Below are 20,451 nucleotides of genomic sequence, written 5' to 3'. Positions count from 1 at the left end.
AAGCACAGCAACTGTGATAAAAATATATAAATAAAGCTTGAAATTAATAGAATATGTAAAAGTTCACGTCACACCTTACACTTTGTGACGGCACACCGGTTGCGGAACATTGGTTTATACAAATCATTTGTTTTGTACCGGTATAGCAGGTTTTTTGATAAAAAGTAATTATATAAATAAGGGGATAACGGAAGATTGTGGCCATCCTGTAGAGTCGTAATGCAAATTAAAATCTAGGTCATCTCCAAACTCCGAAAAACATGGGTACGAACCGCGATCCGCCTAGGATGAATACGCAAGTACAGTACACTGCATCACTTGATCGCGCTCACTCATTCAATACGGCACCGGTAACAAACCGAACGTGTTTACTCTAAAATGTCCTTGAGAAAGAAAGGGATACATCTACGGAAGTAAATCGTGAGTTAACTTAGTATTTAATTTCATTTAGGGCAGTAATACTCTTTAAATTATAGTTTCTGCATTTATAAATTAATCGGAATCAAACAGAAATTTTATGTAGATGGAAAATGGTAGATAGAATTGTTTGGAAATCTCTAAGGCATATTAAAAAGGAGTTTAATATTATAGTCTCAATTAATTGTACTTATTCTGTTTATATAATTTACGAATTATATAACAATTTTAAATAATTATTAAAAGTTCAGAAAGAAATATTAAAATTATTAATAAATTACCACAAATAAAACTTAAAAATACAGGTTTTTAATTTCAAACTAAAATAATAAGTATGACCTAATCATGATACAACAATGAAAATTCTCGTTGAGGCAATTTAACGGTAGAATTGCTTACTCTAAATTGCGGTAAAATTATAACGCCATCACTCGGAAATATTCAAAACTAATTTTTTTAAAAATATTTATATTAAAAAGACGTTAATTTAATTTAATTTCGATTTTTGTGAAGTTTCTTATTAAATTAATAACATATTTCACAATTTCCAGAAAATAAATGAAACCAGTCACGTGGCACAACGCTACGATTTCGTGCCTTGATGGTGAGTTAAGATTGTCCGACCTTTCGAATTTATCAGTTATATGCAGAACTCTCGCATTGATAGCATATTATCCGATAGAAGTACAGAATTTAAAGTTCATTACGTGAATTGTTTTCCTTTTATTAGAAATTCATATTTACAGTAAAAAGGAAAATAATTTTTTAAAATGCTTTTTAAGTTCGAATAATAAACGAATGCGTAATTTTATCAATCGACAACATAAACTCTAATATATAAATTTAAGTCCAGAAACCGTAAAGTGTTCTCGATTGCGATCAGGAACCCACAACTTTAGATGTCCAGCTGAAAGAATTAAACATTTTCGTTTTTTTTTATTATTTTAATAAAATATAATTTAAGAATTACATTAAAAATACAAGAGATATAAACTTTAAAACAGATTTTATAATTTTTAAACGAATTTCTATTGTTTTATTTAAAAATCTCCAATAAAAACAAATTTTTAAATATACTGTGTTAAATTTACATACAAACTGAGTGACTATTTTTGTCACTAAGTAATTGTTATACTCTATATTTTTATGTAGAGTATACTCTATATTGTTATACTCTATATTTTTATATAGAGTATAACAATTTTTTTATATCCTACGTACCGAAAAATGGTTTTAATTGCACAGTAATCAGAACCGAACACATCCCTTCAAATAGAACAGAACAATAAATCCTACTCATTCTTATAATTTCAATAAAATGTAATTTAAAAATTATGTAAATATACAACAAAATAAAGATAAATGTGAATATGTCAATTCTCAGAATAATCCAAATCCTTGAAGGTTAACTCCCATTAAGTTAACTTAATATACTGTATATGTAGATTATATATTTTATATTTGAAAAGTATTTATACATTAAATAAAGTGAAAATAATAATTAAATATTCTTTGATGAATCTTTAGTATTGATTAGGATGTATAATATAGAATAAATTATATTTTACTTATATTAAAGTTAACTGTTTATCACTTTATATACAAAAATATCAAGAAAGATAAAATAAAAAGGATACATTATAAGTCCACACGTTTAAAATTTTTTAATATAAATAATTATAAATTAAATAGAAATAAATAAGCTGTATGTTTAGATATATATTAGAACGTTAAAAGAAACTCAGACCAAAAAATTGACACGTGGATTGTTCAATAACGAAATAGATTTAATTTCTAAAATAGAATACAACCAATTACGTAACCAGCTTCTCGTCAGCTGAATTAAACGGATTATTTTAATTGATTACAGATTTACTTATTTAATGAGTAATAATAGGCGTTGGTTTCGTGTTGATTCTTGAAATGCCACGTGACTTTCTGAAGTTCATAACTTGCAAAATTCAAATTGTAAAACAATTCTAGTCCAAAAGTATTTTTTTAAGCTGTAGGCAGTAATAATATAATTAATTTATATAAATAATTCGAAAACTTTTTAAATTATTTCATCATTTTGAAATGCAACATATTAGAGATCAATGGATAAGAGAATCACGTGATCTTTCAGGAATAAACTTGAATGTACAGTATAGTTTTAAACGAATTGTTTGAGCTTTTCTTTAAAATGTTTTACAGAAATCAAATTATATTTAAAAAATACAATATAATAAACTACGTTTAATAATTTAAAAGTAATTAAATAATTCTTATTAATTTTATATTTTTTTAAAAATAGAAATGGCATAAATCTGAAAGAATAAATTATAAAATGTTTTATCAAATATCGTTTTAATTACGAAAATTTGGAATTATGTTTCAACGTAAATTAACAAATAAGAAGTTCCGTTAATTAATGGTAAGTCGGAATGTTTTTTATCATTATTCATTTTTTTAAACTTTAAAGAGATTGGATGATGAATTTACGTTTGTTAAAGCCTATTGGTTAATGCGTACTACTCTGGTGGTTATTGGTCAAAATTAGCGCCAACTATGAATGAAAAGTAGAGCTGTTGGAGAAACTTGTTATTGTAGCTGTGTGCATTGCTTGTCGGAGTCGACGTAACGTACGTCTCTTCTATTTTAACTTATTTTTCGTTTCGTAAGCTTGAAAGAATGTCTTCTAAAGTGCTTAAATCCATGAATAAAAATGGATATACCAAGAATTTCGCTTCGATGAAGGAAAATATGGTAAATTATTTTGTATTATATAATTTGGCGCGAAATGTTGTTAGATGATTTGGCGGCATTTTTTAAAAACTGGAAAAAAATGACGTTGGAGAATCGTTTTAAACTTTCGTAAAAATTCTTTCTTTATTTTATATATTCTTTAAAGTGATTGTTTTCTATTTATTTTTATCTGGGTAAACTAACGGCACATAGGCAGTTTTATAAAGACTTTAATAATTTAGCAAGTTATGACGATTAATATAGTTTAACTTTTTAAAATAATCAGATTATAGATTACACTATTGAGTATTGTTTTATTGTCATTAATGAAGTTTCTACGGTAATTTGCAGTACAGCTAATGAATAGTACAGGTTGACTATCAAAAATGTTTTCCTTGGGAGAACACTGATTCAAATTAACGTTTCATTATTTCACAATGCACAGCAATAGCAGTAAGTGGATTTCTCTGAATATATTTGTACTGTTACAAGATATGGAATAAATCTTAACACAAATATAGGTATTATATATTTTAAGAAACAAATTGACATTTAAAGTCAACAGTAATTTACTATAGAAAATTTGCTTTTAATTGGATACGTGTTTAATAGTTATTATGACACAAAAAAAATACATTTATCACTTGCAACAGGCATTCTAAGTAATTAGATGTAAGGGAATATGCAAGAAAATTATTTTATAATTCTTATTTAATTTTTTAGATCTTGTATATTTTCATCTCAGTTTAACTCAGTAACATGTTTGTATGTAATCTCTGTTTTTATGTGACTAACATTTTTGTATTGAAAAAAAATATTAAGTTTATGCAATTACATGTGTGTATATGTCTTAGTTTGAAATTTCAAGAGAGCCATTTTAAATATTGAATGATAAAAGTAAAGAATTCATAATTAAGGATGATGATTTGCATGATTATATTTTTGGGCAATGTCCATTGGAAAGCTAAAAGTGTGTTATAATTCATTTAGGATATGTAAAAAGTATGAATAGACATAACTATTTGTTAATTGCTCTTTTAATAAGATCTATGTGATAATTAATTAATTACATATATATGCATGGAACAATATAAATTAAGCTTGAATTTTGTATTAATAATTTTTTAAAATGTTATTATCAATTCTAATACATTTTATCCCTTCTGTATGGTTTATGGAATGGATTTAACACAAATGAACATTATGATGAATTAAGTAGCTAACTGATTATTAAAAATAGTAATAAATTGCAAAAATTGAATATTTTATGCTTAGTCTTTTGTGTGCTTTGTTTAGGATGGTGCATTACTGGAGAGAAAACCAAGAATTTTGCAAGACAGTCAAAAGCAGGTAACAATTCATTACATATGTTTGAATTTTTACTCTGGAATATACTATTGATAATAAGTACTGTACAGTAGAGTCTTGATAATTTGATCATTCATAATCAGCTTAAATTCATTTGTGCCAAAGATTGATCGACACCTAACGGTATTAGCGTGAACTACATAATGGCAGCTGCTATGGGTATAAGGTCTGTGATCAGTAAGAATAGAAGTGTTCAATCTACAATGATAAATAATAAGTATTGTTGTGTATTTGGATGTAAGTCTATAGGTGCTTCATACTCAGTACATATGCACACATTCCCAAAAGATAAATTACTGGAAAAAAGTGGGAAATAAAACTGAAGTTAGGAAAGCAATCAACAAAATCTATGTATGTTTGCAGTTTGCATTTTGACAAAGATGATTACTATTTGCCAGGTAATAACAACATTTCTTATAAGTATATTTTAACTATTATCGCATATGGTACTTACGTTTCCATGTTCTCATCATTATTTAAAACCTAATTCGTATCCAACTAAAAACATACCGATAAAGAAGTTTGATACAACCACCTGAAAACAGATTGCTGAGCAAAGGTTCATTTGTGCCCAAAAAGACAAGAAATACGGAATAAAGGTTTCTTAATTTTCATATTTCAACTAAAGCAGTCACCAGAAGTAATAAAAGCCTTATTTATGTCAGATGCATTTCTTTAATAATGTTATGCCAAAACAAGATCTTATAATGATTGAAATCAATAAATTTTTATTGATTTTATATCTGGCAAATAAGAAAACTTCTATCAAGGAAAAATCTACATATCTAATAATGACACCAATATTTTGGAATTGCCACAGCCCAGTATATCCTGGTCTAAATCATGTATTGACTACTGTGCATGTAGAGATCAACAAATGATGTCATATCTTCATCCTCTATTTGTGATATCAGTATCACAAACAGAAAAAGATGCAGCTATGGCACTCTTAAACTTAAGTGAAAAATTCAACATTCAGGAGGAGAGGGATATTTTAATGGAAAAAGGAATTCAAGTGAATACACTTTTACATTCAATCTTAAAATTTACTGTATTTGACTTAATAAAATCAGACAATGAATTGAATATTTTCACAGATTTAAACAGTTTTAAAATGCTTGATACCATCTCTGCCTGTGTTGGTGAGTTGCAGTCCAACATTACTGCTTGTAAACCTACTATGATGTGTACTAAAGTCAAAATTGTTCTTGTTATGATGAAGTTAAAACTGGCCTTGTCTTTTGCTTGTGTTTCAGTTTTATTTCAAATTACCATGACATGTAGAAGAATATTTTTTAATATTATTACTTATCTGAGCCAAGTATTAAGTGCTGAAATTGTGTGGCCTTCCAAAGAAAAGATAATGAAAAACTTGCCTGTGTGCTTTCAAAAATACAGCAATGTTTGTATGGTTTTAGACTGCACTGAAGTTTTGGTTGAAAAACCAAAGTGTATTAGTTGCAGAATATTAACTTACTCCCATTACTATCGTAAGCAGACTGTTAAAGTATTAGTTGGAATTGCCCCATCTGGTCTTATCACCTATTTAAGTAAAGCATATGGAGGTAGGGCATCTGACAGTCATATTTGAGGAATCAAATTTGTTAAATTTACTTGATCCTTATGCAGATCAAGTAATGACAGATAAGATAAAGGTTTTCATATAGAAGATGCTTGTTCTGCTAGAGCTATTGGTTTAGTATGTCCACCATTTGTAAGGAAGCAAAATCTGTTAAGCAAGCACAACGCACTGGAAACTGCAGAAATAGCATAGGCCACGGTTCATGTTGAACAAACTATTCAGAGTATGAAACTATTTGCCGTTTTAAAACAAAAATTAGACTGAACTTTACTGCCACACATTGACAACATTCTAACCATTATTTGTGGTCTAGTAAATTTACTTAGACCAATATTGGGTGATGACAAATTTTGAAGAGTGGTGTAAGCATTTTCATTTTGATGCTATATAATGAATGAAACAGTATTAAACAGCAATTTAATACTGTTTTTTTCATAATCTTATAGTTAATAAGGCTTATTCATTTTTGTTTTTCAATTTTTGTATGATAAAGAAATCAAACACAACTTAGGACAAAACATTTCATTCCAAAACAAAAAATAATAATAATAATAAAATCAGACAATGAATTGAATATTTTCACAGTTTTAAAATGCTTGATATCTCTGCCTGTGTTGGTGAGTTGCAGTCCAACAATATTGCTTGTAATTATTAGTACTTAACTCTCTAATTATTTTGCATAAATCTGTAAGAAAATATCTTTCTTTGTGAATTATAAATAAAATACTGAATAAAAGAAAATGACTTTATTTTAATTTGTTGCATCATTTATTTTGTATTATTTACATAAACATTATGGGTGTTAATATTGTTATAAGCACAGCCGGCCCTACCATAGGGCGAACGGAGCAGCTGCTCCAGGCACTAAGTCCTGGGGGCGCCTCAGTGGAAAGAAAATTAAAGGAAAAAATATTTTTTTCACTTTTTGATATTTTAATTGCAAGCGTGTGGCCAGTATGTGAATGACCTTATCTGTTGAAACGCGTGTGGGTTGAATGCGTTGGCAGGGTTCCATTCCCGGGTGCCATAATAGGATCTCGCTCCATCCTAAAATTTGCCTTGGGCCGGCACTAGTTATAAGTTAATAAAATTCAAAGTACCGTGTATTTTCTTCACACTTTTTCCATCAGAAATCACTGAGATTGTTGTATTTTAGATTATTCTGCATAGATAAGAAAAAATAATTTTGGTAAAATCATAAAAATAGCTTTTCTGTCAATTTATGAATAAAACTGTAATCTGCTAAAACTTCAAGGGTTTTAAGGGTTTGGTTTTTGCTACTGAATATTACAAAATCACATGAATTTAAATTTAATGAAGCCAAACCTAATTGGACCTGCCCATAATACTTATGGTTTTTTTAAAGCTGTAATTGCCATGCCCATCATGTACTATATACTTAAGAGATTGCACCATTTCTCCTGCAGATTTTTCTGTGCCAATTTTGGGGCACTTTACTTATAGCAGCTTGATAGGTTTTTCATTGTTGAATGCAAGCCCATCAGGAGAAAATGCAAAACATGGTAGTAATGGTGAAATTATCAAACCAAACTGTTTGACATCACAACCATAGAGGTTTCCATACAATGTGAGTGCTGTTTTTTCCCATTTTTTACCATACTCTGTATTTTCATTTCCCTTTACATTTGCTTCTAAATATTTGTTAACTTCTTTCACCAGTCTGCATTTTTCCTCCTTCCATAAGTATATAGTTCATATCACACTGATCCTGTCACTCCAATACTACTTTCTTCCACAAATTGTTATTTTGTTCTATTGTCAAGTGGCAAATGTTTTCTATCTCTCTCTTGTTTTTGTAAATATTTTCTCTGTAGTACAGTAGAGTGTCGATTTTCCAAAAGTCAATCATCCGAAAGAATTCCAGTTGGCAAATTTAAATTTTCGCCAGTGCTGTGGCGCTTCAATCTTTGGCTACGTCTTGGGCTGCTCAAATATTTTATGTTTTTGATACTAAAGTATAATTTTTTATTGTTTTTATATTTTTCAATATATTTATTTTGTTTGTACAAAATAAAAAAATTATTTTTAACGATACAATAGTCTTTGTTAGGCTTAACATCAACAAAAATTCAACACAAAGCGACATGCAACGGAGAAAAATTTCGACATCGGTTACGTTAAACTATTTTTTTGTACGTAAATCAGTTATCTGGACAACCCCAGTCCCCAATTGAATCGGAAAATCGACGCTCTACTGTATATTGAACCCTGGCAAATATTTATTACAGTCCATATAGTGTTCAATTATTTTTAAAACTGACCAGTGTGGTACAATATTATCAGCTGAACTTTATACAGCTTTGGCTACTAAGCATATTCTTCCAATTGAATGCTTTGCTAAAGCAGAATCAGGTAATTCTTGAAAAAAGCGTTCTCTGATAGCATCTCTTTGGCTTTCATTTAATGAAAGAATTTCTGTTTCCTTTGTTTGGATATGGCACAAATTTTCAACTCTACAAGCTCCATATCTCCTATCAGACCTGCTTGACATTTTGCTCCAATACTGCTCAAGATCAGTACAACTCAAATCTTGAGCAGGTCTGTACTACCATACCTGCAAGAGAAAAGTACTTACTTACTTATATCTTCTTCATACCAAAACAATTATTAGTTATTTGAGTGTTTTACCTGTTTATATGAAGCAGTGTCCCTATTGAATTCTTATAGTATCCTGCTTCTCCTGCTATGCAAGTACACTGAATAGGTGTTATCAAATATTTATTGAGTTCTGAACTCCATTTTATATTTAACGTGATTTCATGAGGTTGTTTTTTGAAACAACACTAGATAAGCAGAGTGAAAATTTTTATTTTGGGCAATCCTCATTATCTGTCTGATATATTCCTTCTGCAATGCTACAGCAAATTATCTGTTTTAGCATTTCCTATCCTTCTAGAAGACATCTTTTTCGATCACCCACATATTCTAAAATGTCACAAAGTGAAATCATTGACATTAATCCTAGTTGATTTTGTAGTTATGTCGGATAAAATGTTTTCACTACAAAGAGAAAAGTTATTACAAATGAGTCACTTGTGTGTTGTCTATGTTGACAGGCATGCTATACCCGTTGTGACAGCCATTTTAGTCGACTCATACACCATCTATAGTTAGTGGCACAAGCAAATTAAGCTTTGAATATATGGAATATACATACAATGGAAAATAGTAATAAGTAAAGGCAATAAATATTGTCATGTTTATCATTAACATGTATTATTAAATAATTTAACATTAACATTATATAAATAGTAATATACAGTAATACCTCGACTCACGCTACCCAGAGTTACGTGATTTTCAAATCTCGTTGATTCGTCTTTTTGAGCGCCACGCAACTATTGATTACTCATCCCCCCCCCACGCTATTGTTCAGCTTACATGTTTGGACGTGTCGCGTGGAATCGACACATAGCTACAATTTATTTTGTGTTATTTATTTCTGTATTTGTTATATCTATGGAGACTCGAGACTGTGGTGATTTCTTGTAACCGTGAATGAATCAAAAGACGAGATAAGATTAATGAGAACATTTATTAGCTTACATACATCCAACTTGGATTTTACACAAATTGCGAATTTATACCCCGACTTACGCTCAGTCCCACCTATCGTGTAAGTTCGGGATATTACTGTATTGCGTGTAAAATACGTAATGTCCTGCACAATAAGGGTTAAGTGGCAACTGTATCTGGAATTATCTGGCAACCATATCATTTCACAATGCAATAAATTGAAAGTCATTGTTAGATCTTTCAATGTACTTACAATTTCAGTGTCTCACATCATACACTTTGATTTGAATTACCCAAATACTGTATTTACTCAACCAAAATGCATAAAATTTCATGTACAGTACTTTGATTTAAGTGGTAATCCTCAAACTATTGAGACTACTGTAATGCTACTCTTAGAGATCTCTTTAGTTTAATAGTTCAACAAATTTATTAATAATCTTTCAATAACTATTGAAAGATTATTAATAATTTGTTACAGATTGGTTTAGAAACCAAAAATAGATAAGTTTATGATTAAAGTTTTATGCTTTCCTTTCTGACCATTAATATTATGCATTTCTAGTGTTGCATATAATTATAGAAACTTTATAATAAAGTTTGGACCAATGCATATGAAAGCAACAAAATTAAGACCCCTATTAAATGTGAATGATGGGTTCAACCAATTGCATATTTTAATTGTCAAGGTCAAAGGAGACATTTTATGGGGCATGTTATTATGTTCTATGGTGACTTAATTTTCTATTTATGTCCATCTGTCTTTAATAAATGTGTTAGAGTTTCTTTTGTGTATTATGAGTGATAAAGTATTATTTTAAAAACTTAATAATTTCTGCATTAGAGTAAACATTCTTCACTTCTTTATTGAATTACTTGCTTTTAAATGATTTGTATAATTAAAAGAAAAAATTTTTTCAGAATTTGCCACATGTTTCAGAGGTGAGTTCAATTTCTTGGAATATTTAACAAATAAAACTTCAAGTGAATTTTAAAATAATATGAATTAATTTATTTTTTAGGTGACAAAAACTAAGAAGCAAGTGAAACCAATTACTTTAGAGTCAGATGAACCACTGTTGCGAGAAAATCCAAGACGCTTTGTCATTTTTCCCATTGAATATCCTGATATCTGGCAGATGTACAAGAAAGCTGAAGCTTCATTCTGGACGGTTGAAGAAGTTGACCTTTCAAAGGATCTTTCTCATTGGGAACTCTTGAATGATGATGAAAAGCATTTTATTTCTCATGTATTAGCTTTCTTTGCTGCTAGTGATGGCATAGTAAATGAAAATTTGGTTAGTCTAATTATGCTTCAGTTCTTTTTGTATGATGTTGAAAAAACTAACAAATAAGATATTTGTTTATAAATATTTGATTTAATTGATGATTATTTGGTTGTTTTTAGGTAGATCGTTTTAGTCAAGAAGTTCAAGTAACCGAAGCACGCTGCTTCTATGGCTTTCAGATTGCAATAGAAAATGTTCATTCAGAGATGTACAGCCTGTTAATTGATACATATATATCGGATCCTGATGAAAGGTAATGCATCGTTTGCATAAATTAAAACCAGCAAAATGATTTGCATTGATTTTAATTTATTCAAAGTTAAAAAAAGATTGTATAAATGGTAAACTGCTGATTTTTCTATGTGGAAATGATGAGCAAACAGTTACTTATTTTTATAGTAAACATTATTCTATTGAAAATAAAATTACTATGAAAGTACATTAGATCAATATTATTATTTCCTTTGTGTTAGTTATAATGAGCAATACATTTGTATAATACATTATATAATATATATTTGTTATATATATATTCTCTCATTGAAACTAATGGATTTTTGAATGCAACTTTAAACTTTAATAAAGATATTGAAGCCAGTTTTGGAACATTTTTATATACTTTATATTGGTCTCTTTGTGGATAACCTTTGGCAGTGCACATCAGACTGGCCAGATGGCTGAGTGGTCAAGGTGGCAGCCTACCATTCTGGGAGACCTGGATTGAATCCGGACAGGTCAAAAAATCCCCAGAAATTTTTTGACCCATCCCTTACCTGACTGCCCCATTGTGAGCCTGCTTAACTCATAATGGGCTTGCTAAAAGAGGCCCTTTTACAAGGGGACCTTACCGTCTCGGAAATTCCTTTCGGGATGAGACTTTGCAGGTTAGTATTAGGTTGTTCGGAAAGTAAGTTTGTTTTTTTTTACCACTAGACGGATTAATCATATTTTTCTTGCAATTTTCATTCTAAATCGTATTATCTATATATTTTTTGACAGCTAGCATTTTAAGGCATATTTGTAAAAAATTTTGTTTAATTTTGTGCAATTGTTTATTTTTTGTGTCTCATCAAACATGGAAGATCGAAAGCATCATTTTCAGCATATTTTGCTTTTTTATTACCAAAAAATCAAAATGCTGTTCAAGCAAGAAAAAAATTGTGGTACATGTATAGAGATGATGTGTTGACAGAACGACAGTGCCAAAACTGGTTTACAAAATTTTGTTCTGGCAATTTCAATATTGAAGATGCACCACGTTCTGGATGGCCAGTTGAAGCCAATGAAAACAAAATAAAGGTACTGATTGAAGCAAATTGCGGAATAACAACACGTGAAATCACTAAGAGATTAAATTTGTCAAATTAAACTGTTTATGATTACTTGAAACAAATTGGTTTCATTTCAAAGCTTGATATATGGGTTCCACATGTTAAAGAGAGATGCTCTCTTTGGTGTGATTTTAAGGAAATTTTTTTGGAGTTTTTACCAGACAATTTAACAGTTGATTCGAAAGTGTGCTGCCATCGAGTAAACAAATTGAGTAATATCATAAAACAGAAAAGGTGGCCAGAATTGATCAACAAAACAGGTGTAGTGTTTTACCACGATAATGTCAAATTTCACCCAAGTTTGGTAACTCAGAAACTGTTATAACTTAGATGGGACATGCAATCACACCAACCATATTAGCCAGATTGAGCACACTCAGATTATTACTTGTTCCGGTCTATACAAATTTTTTTAAATGTAAGACATTTACTTAAAATGACAATGTCAAAAATCACTTGGATCAGTTTTTTGTAAGCAACGATAAAAACTTTTATGAATGTGAAATCATGCTACTACCAGAAACGATGACAACAGGTATTTGACCAAAATGGTCGATATATAATTCAATAAAATACAGTAGAGCGTCGTTTATCCGAATCAATTGGAGACTGGGGTGGTTCGGATAACGAATCATGTACGAAAAAATATATTAATTTATCCCATGTTGAAATTTCTCTCCGTGTCGCTATCCTGCGTGTCGCTTCGCGTTGAATTTTCGTCGGTGTTAAGCCTAACGAAGACTATTGTATCGTTAAAAATTATTTTTTTAGTTTGTACAAACAAAATAAATTTATTGAAAAATATAAAAACAATAAAAAACTATACTTCAGATGTTAATTCAGTATCAAAAACGTAAAATATTTGAGTAGCCCAAGAAATAGCCGAAGATTGCAGCGCCACAGCACTAGCGAAAATTTAAATTTGTCGACTGGAATGCTTTCTGATAATGGACGTTTCGGATAACCAGCTTTCGGATAAACGACGCTCTACTGTAATTATTTATTTAAAAAATATTGTGGTTTTTTTCACGGGAAAAAAAAACAAACTTACTTTCCGAACAACCCAATAGTATACCTCAAGGGTGTCCACCCAGAAGAATTATAAAGTGCACTAGCCAGAAGATTCCGAGAAAAAGCGCTCTAAAGTTTTAAGCAGAGCACGTATACTGGTTGATTTTACACTATGGCAGCACATCAAAATGACTGAGTCTGAGACTCAGCTATTTCACTGTGCTGCTATAATGTAAAATCGACCAGTAATACGAGCTGTGCTTAAAACTTTAAGAGCCCTTTTTCTCGGAATCTTCTGGCTAGTGCACTTTACAATTCTTCTGGGTGGACACCCTTGAGGTATATTACTAACCTGCAAAGTCTCATCCCGAACTGAATTTCGGAGACCATAAGGTCCCCTTGTTAGTGCCCATAGGGCAGAAAGAGTTAAAAAAAAAAAAAGTGCACGTCAGAATAAACTTAGAGGTATTAATAACAAAAAACCACTTGAACAGAAGTTACTAAAATGTTTCTTGTTATTGATAAGTAAAGTTATTAACTAAAACAGAACTGTTGTCATTACTGTTTTATATTAATTTAAAATTTTGAAAATTGGATTAATTTTTTTATGCTGTAACAGCTTTTAGATATTCTGAATAAAAAAACTAAAGTATGAATTATCCTATGAACACTTGTTTTGATCAAGAAATAATTATGGACAGAAAATTCAAGATACCCTAAAATTATTTGGTGCTTAATGTTTTCAACATGGACATTTGGTTATATATAATGACTGATTTCAAGGGCCATTAGAGAATATTGTAGTTATGACTTTGTTATGGGATCAAAATTGTTGAAATAACCGTAATCTTTATGGGTGGTTTTGATCTTCAGGTAATTATATATCAGTGGTAGTTTTAAAAAGTTTATGGTTTACTAAATATTGGAGCCAGAATATTGTTTGGTCAATTATTTTTTAACATATATAAAAAGCAATTAAATAGTAGTATATCTTTTTCATTGAAACTAGTTATATTTTTATAAAATGATTTCTAAATACATTTTTTTGTTTTTTTCCCTCATTTAGAGATAAATTATTTAATGCAATAGAGACATTACCCTGCGTCAAAAGAAAAGCTGACTGGGCAATAAATTGGATAAATGATCTGACTTCCACATTTGGAGAACGTGTTGTTGCATTTGCGGCAGTCGAAGGAATCTTCTTTTCTGGATCGTTTGCAGCAATTTTTTGGTTAAAAAAGAGGGGTCTTATGCCTGGATTAACATTCAGTAATGAATTAATCAGCAGAGATGAAGTGAGTCATCTAAATTTTTAATTTAAAAGTTGCCATTTAAGATTGTTTGTTTTTAATATGGTCTGTGGATAAGTTTAACAATGTCAGGTCACAAGTTATGTGGCCAGATGTAATGGGTGAAAACAAATCTAATGAATAAATCAGGGTTGTGGAGTCGGAGTCGTGGAGTTTCGGTGTTTTAGCCGGAGTCGGAGTCATAAAAAAAAATCCGCCGACTCCGACTCCTTTTTACTTATGTATATAAAACGGAAAAGTATTGGAATCGTGTCAAATTTGACCCAAGTTATTTTTGCAAATCTACTAGTTTGGAGACCTCCCGAACCAATCAAAAAAGTCAGTAAAAAGGAAAATTCGCACACGCGTGTGTGTTAACGTCTAATTTGTTTAATTTCTTTATTTTCTGTTCTGAGATATTAAACAATATCTCAGAATGGGTAAAGTTTAAGAAACGAAATGTGGCACTGTGGCTTGCATATAAAGGGGCATTAATACTATTAAATTTTGGTTCTTAAGTAAAGGTCGACAGGGTAAAGACCTAAAAGTGGTCATGTGTCATATCTCTTAATGAATATTTTACTAGTTATTAGCATTCAAAATTTAATAAAAAATAAAATAAAACTCGTCTCTACCCTGAAAGTAAGCTTTTTAGCCATTTTACAATAGTACAGTAAAACCCATTAAGATGTTCTCGCCTAAGATGTTAGAATGTATATGGGGACACGATTTAGTTCAACCACTTTAACGCTTAATAACTAACTCCTGTGTTAAATTACCTGACTCCGATTCTGACCACTCTGACCACAGAAATTATTAGGCTTCAAACAGGGTGAACAAAATCATGCTCCCCAGACAGTCTGACATCCACACATAGAAAAAAACCTTGAATCTTTTGCATATCTCGAAATTTCAAGGTGTCCCGAGTCCAAAAATATAAAAATTTGGGAGGGGTCATTTTTGAGCGAGCGCTATACTTTTCCTCTGTTATATATAACAGCCGAAAAGGTAAAAATTATCGAATACATATTTATATATTACTTAGAGAAGTCTTTTAGCTTTGGAATAAAAAGTTTGTACGCTCTATCTTTATTAGAACTCTATTTAGTGAATCTTTTATTCTGAGGTCACGTGATGACATCAGAATTTCCGGGTTTCTTTCGATAACAAGTCCGCCCCTGGTCGGAGTCGGATGGTAAGGAAGAGTCGGAGTCAGGGTTGGAGTCGGTAGATTTTTACGCGACTCCACAGCCCTGGAATAAATGTTGTGTGTTGTGCAATGTGCATATTTTTCCAAAAAAAGCTGAAAAATTGTGATTTCTCATTTTTACTAAGGCTATTAGGCAGTTTTCTATTATTTTGTACATTAATATTATTTCTTCAAGTAATGCAGCTGTTCCTACTTTAGAATGTTGAGAGGTTGACCAAGGAATTGAGAATAATGTGATAGAATAAACTAGCTTATTTTGTTACATCATTTTGTTTGCATTGGATCAGTCAAAGCTGTTTCACTGGCACTTTTCTGTGCTTAATAAATACATGTTTACACCACAGTCATTGAACAAGTTAGTACAAACACCTATCAGGACAAGAAAACTGAAGTATCACATGAGCAGTTTTGGAATTTGGATCATCTTTAGTTTTGATTTTGTTAACAAAAAATTAATGGTGGAAAGTAATGCTATTGTGTGTAAACGAAATGAAACATTGCTCAATCAAACTAGGACTATCATTTTAAGTGTGTATAATTATTTTTGTTATAAAAGTGAATTTATATAATTAAATGTGTTTATAACTTATGTTGACAATTATTGCATCATGTGCATCAACTGTCAACATTCTCTGAAATGATTTTATGCAAGTAGGAGGTAATTTTCAGAAATTTATCATCTTTCAAGATGCACACATAGTAGGAATATTTAATATCAGATTTCCAATAAAAATTTGGGGTTTTACAATAAAATCTGTTGTCTTAGTGATGTATGAATGTGTCAATGCAGATTTGGGATGTGTAATTGTTGTTGTCTCAGATCAAGTCCTTGTATGAAGATATGATGACTCCATTGGAGACTATACAAGTGCTAAAGTTATTTATAGCTTTATAAACAGTGGGAATCAATTTATTGGTAACAGAACAAACTGAAATCATGATTATAATGTTTCACAAGATAATGGAAACCATAAAAACAGTAAAACAAACTAAAGCTAGAAAATCATTCAAAGGAACCTATGCTATAGCTTGAAAGTAAAGCAACTGAAGGCAAAGTAAATATAAATGTTTTGTTGTGTTCTGTGAGGAAGTGGTAATATTTTTACACTGTTCTAAAGGCCTAGAGACCAAAAAATATCCTGTAAACAATCCTCAAATTGCTGGAAGAGTTAAAGTTCAGTCAGTCTAGCTGCCCCTTAAGATGCTGTTCAGCACTGCAGAATACTCTGTCTTGCTACACTTCAGCTTTTTACCTTCAGAATCTTGTGTTTTTGCAAAAATATAAGGTTAATGAACATTTCTTGGCACTTTAGTATATTGGCTGAAAGACAGCAAGATTGGGATTTTTCTTCCACAGCACAGCATTGTTGCAGAGTAGGATTTTAATTAAGAGGTAGTCTGAACTTGTAACTCCTGGTACTAAAACAAAGCATTCGAAGAACTATGAGACATTTTTGGATTCCTTAGTCTTCTAAAACACGTAAAAATACTGCTATTTTCTCACAGAACCCTCTACATAATATACCTGTATGTTAAGATGAATATGTATATTAAGATATCATAAGTGAGCAAAACATGATTGGTTGATTTATCTGTTTTCATCATAATTTTGGAAATATTCTTATGGATGAGCAGATGAAAGTTTACTGATTGATAACAGAATTTTTCATTTAGATCAGGAGTCACCAAACTACAGCCCGTGGGCCAGATCTGGCCCCGCTGTCACACTGTGCCACAAATGAGCTAAAATTATTTATAAGGAAATATCATAGATTGTAAATAAACTTCCTATGTAGAAAAAATTTTAAAAAGTGTAAGTAAAAATGCTAAATTTGTCCAATCTGATTTTTGCATCTGACAGTAATATAATTTTTAGGAAAATCAGTGAAATAAAAGATATGGTGACTTTTTGCAACTTTGGATATTAGAGCACTTTTTCTGTATGTACCTGCAATGAAGTTTCTAAGAAAAGTGATTACGAGCTTGCTGCAGCAATAGTGTTAGTGTATTGGTAAATAAAAACGTTGGTCGTCTTTATTTTTTGTGTATTCAGTATACCATATTGAACAAAATGGTTGAGGCCCATGCTCATCATTCTGTTATATGGCCTGCTGTGAAAAAAGTTTGGTGACACCCCCCCCCCCCCCGATTTAGACCCTCAGTAGGCTTGATATCAGCAAGGAATTTCAAATGTTATTCAAGTCTAGTAAATAAATTTTCAAGATTTTAATTTTTCTTGCAACTCAGCAGGACAGTAACAAAAATGGCCAGTTTGTGATGTCATGAAATTACTCATGAATAAATTTAATTCATTATTTAGTGTTATGAACTGAGTATTGTAAATGTATCATTTAAATTTTAAGTTATCTTCTCAAATTAATGAATGTTATGCTATGCATAAATTCCCCATTGTGATATGTCATTTATAATGTTAATTCTCTCAAATGAGTTTATTAGAATTAATTATAAATGACAATGATTCTGATATTGTTCTATAATACCATTACAGGGTCTTCATTGTGATTTTGCTTGTTTAATGTTCAGTCACTTGATAAATAAACCTTCCAAGGAGCGAATTATCAAAATAATTAAAGATGCGGTCATGATAGAACAAGAGTTTCTAACAGAAGCCCTTCCTGTTGCCTTAATTGGAATGAATTGCAACCTCATGAGACGCTACATCGAATTTGTGGCAGATCGCCTTCTGGTTGAGTTGGGATGTGGCAAGGTGAGTAGCATGATGTCAGACATTTTATTGTCTTCAACCATTAAAACTTATTTTCAATAGGTATATAATGTTGAAAATCCATTCGATTTCATGGAGCACATTTCTTTGGAAGGAAAGACAAATTTTTTCGAAAAGAAAGTGGGAGAGTATCAAAAGTGTGGAGTGATGGCGAAAAAAGAAGAACAGTGCTTTACAGTTGATGCAGATTTTTAAATTCCAGCTTTTTTATTTTGCACACATGTGTATATGTATATAAATTAAAAATATTCCAGAGGAATATTTATTTTGTATAAACATCACCTCTAATATTATACAAAAAAATATAATTTTATGAAAAAAACTTGTGTTTTGAGAATAAAACTTACAAAAAGATTTTAAATAATTTTAGTTATATTAAGTTAAAGAAGTTGTATGTGTAGTGACATTATACTTTTTTATTGCTAAATTATAATAAAATATTGTATCATAATCATACACAAACTGTACAATCTATTTCAATATAAAATTCTATAAAACATTTGAACTACTCAATTCCTCATAGTGCAGTAGTCTCTACAGTTTGACACTCTGCAGGTTGGTATGTGTGAAATTTTCATGTTATCACTTGTCAATGTAAGTGACAGAGAGAGAGAGAGAGACTGGTATAAGTGTATAGTCCAAGCATGGCCAACATACAGCTTGTAGACCAGATCAGGCCTGTCTAATGAGTTTATGTGGCCTGCGATTAATCTTTCAATATTAGCTACTCAAGTCCGAATAGCTCTACGAAAAATTCTGACGCCTAAAAAAAAAAGGTCAACAACTCGCTGTGTGTTTAGAGTTAACACTCCATTACAAATGTCTTAATTAAGCACAGCATAAATGATAATGTGAAAAATGTATCTGTAGTCTCTATGGGGAGACACCACAATGAGATCTCACACCACCTCAAAATCTTTCTAGGGCAGCCTCTGGTTCGGCCCATGAAAAAAAAGTTTTCTTTCCAATTCGGTTCGGGGGCAAAAACTGTTGGCCACCTCTGGTATAGTCAGTCAGTCACTAGTTGTTTATTGCATATGCAGTTGGCAAAACAGTCACAATCATGATTAATACAATAAACTAATCTGTGAACCAAGTGCTATTTTTTTTTTTTTACTGTACTATACATATATAATATGTAATTCCAGTAATCTGACTGGGTGTCAGATTGTCCAATATATGTCAGATTACTAAACAGAGACTACTATACTCTGTAAAAGGACCACAATACCAATGGAGGTGGTTTTTCCTGCTTTTAGTTCTCATATCCATTTTGGACTTTGTTAGTCCAACAATTCAAGTTTTATGTCCATTTGGTTTTTTATGGTTCAGTGTGATTTCTACTTATGTGGCAGACTTGTCATCTATAGTCAATTTCTTCCCACACATCCAGTGTAGCATCTCTAGTTTCACTTGAGCAACTGCAGCAGTAATTTGAATTTGGAATTGGGTCATATTTATAGGTATAGGGTTGCATGTACTGTACAGTACATGCAACCCTATACTGTACAGTACATGCAACCCTTTAACAAATTGCCAAAAGAAAAAATTGTTAATCTGGGGAACAAAGTAGTCATGCCATCGATGCATCCTGACCAATCCACCCTCCTGGGAATTACATCAAGCACTGCAGTGGGAGTTTTTGGTGCAAAAGTTTGTAATTGAAACTTGATGTCTTAATGTGTGTAGCTAAATCTGAATTTCTATCAACATTTATATACAGGGTGATTTCAAAATTGTTCTAAAGACAATTTTGAAACACCCTGTATATAAATGTTCTGTCAAAAGTTGCAAAATTTATTTCTTAGTGTAATTTCTTCATTTTTAGACTTTAAAATTATACTATTTTAAAAATTATTTGAATTACAAAATATTTTATACCATCTTTAGTCAGTTAATCAAAGTATTTTTGAAGAGGATGACCATATTCCATTGACTCTTTCCTGT

The 20,451-nt window shown here is 30.8% G+C and overlaps 1 protein-coding gene and 1 pseudogene across 2 annotated transcripts; both read left to right on the top strand.

Annotated features, from left to right (window-relative positions):
• Positions 1 to 336: 336 nt before the first annotated feature.
• On the top strand, positions 337 to 19,960 carry LOC111631820 (ribonucleoside-diphosphate reductase subunit M2 B-like). 2 transcript variants are annotated; one of them, XM_023376133.1, is made up of 11 exons: positions 338 to 420; positions 969 to 1,021; positions 2,711 to 2,830; positions 2,910 to 3,162; positions 4,438 to 4,491; positions 10,550 to 10,570; positions 10,651 to 10,926; positions 11,037 to 11,170; positions 14,326 to 14,554; positions 18,268 to 18,486; positions 18,547 to 19,959. In XM_023376133.1, the coding sequence occupies exons 4-11, from the start codon at positions 3,088 to 3,090 to the stop codon at positions 18,697 to 18,699; spliced, it is 1,161 nt and encodes a 386-aa protein (XP_023231901.1). In that variant the 5' UTR covers positions 338 to 420; positions 969 to 1,021; positions 2,711 to 2,830; positions 2,910 to 3,087; the 3' UTR covers positions 18,700 to 19,959. The 2 variants fall into 2 exon arrangements, with proteins under 2 accessions (XP_023231902.1, XP_023231901.1); XM_023376134.1 differs by lacking the exon at positions 2,910 to 3,162 and having other exon boundaries at positions 337 to 420; positions 18,547 to 19,960.
• On the top strand, positions 4,503 to 6,804 carry LOC111631821 (annotated as a pseudogene).
• Positions 19,961 to 20,451: the final 491 nt, after the last annotated feature.

Source organism: Centruroides sculpturatus, unplaced genomic scaffold (assembly GCF_000671375.1).
Source record: "Centruroides sculpturatus isolate CEXI.00-Female unplaced genomic scaffold, Cexi_2.0 scaffold180, whole genome shotgun sequence".
Taxonomy (NCBI): Eukaryota; Metazoa; Arthropoda; class Arachnida; order Scorpiones; family Buthidae; genus Centruroides; species Centruroides sculpturatus.
The sequence above is the reverse complement of the archived record's forward strand: the minus strand, read 5'-3'. Positions and strand labels throughout refer to the sequence as shown.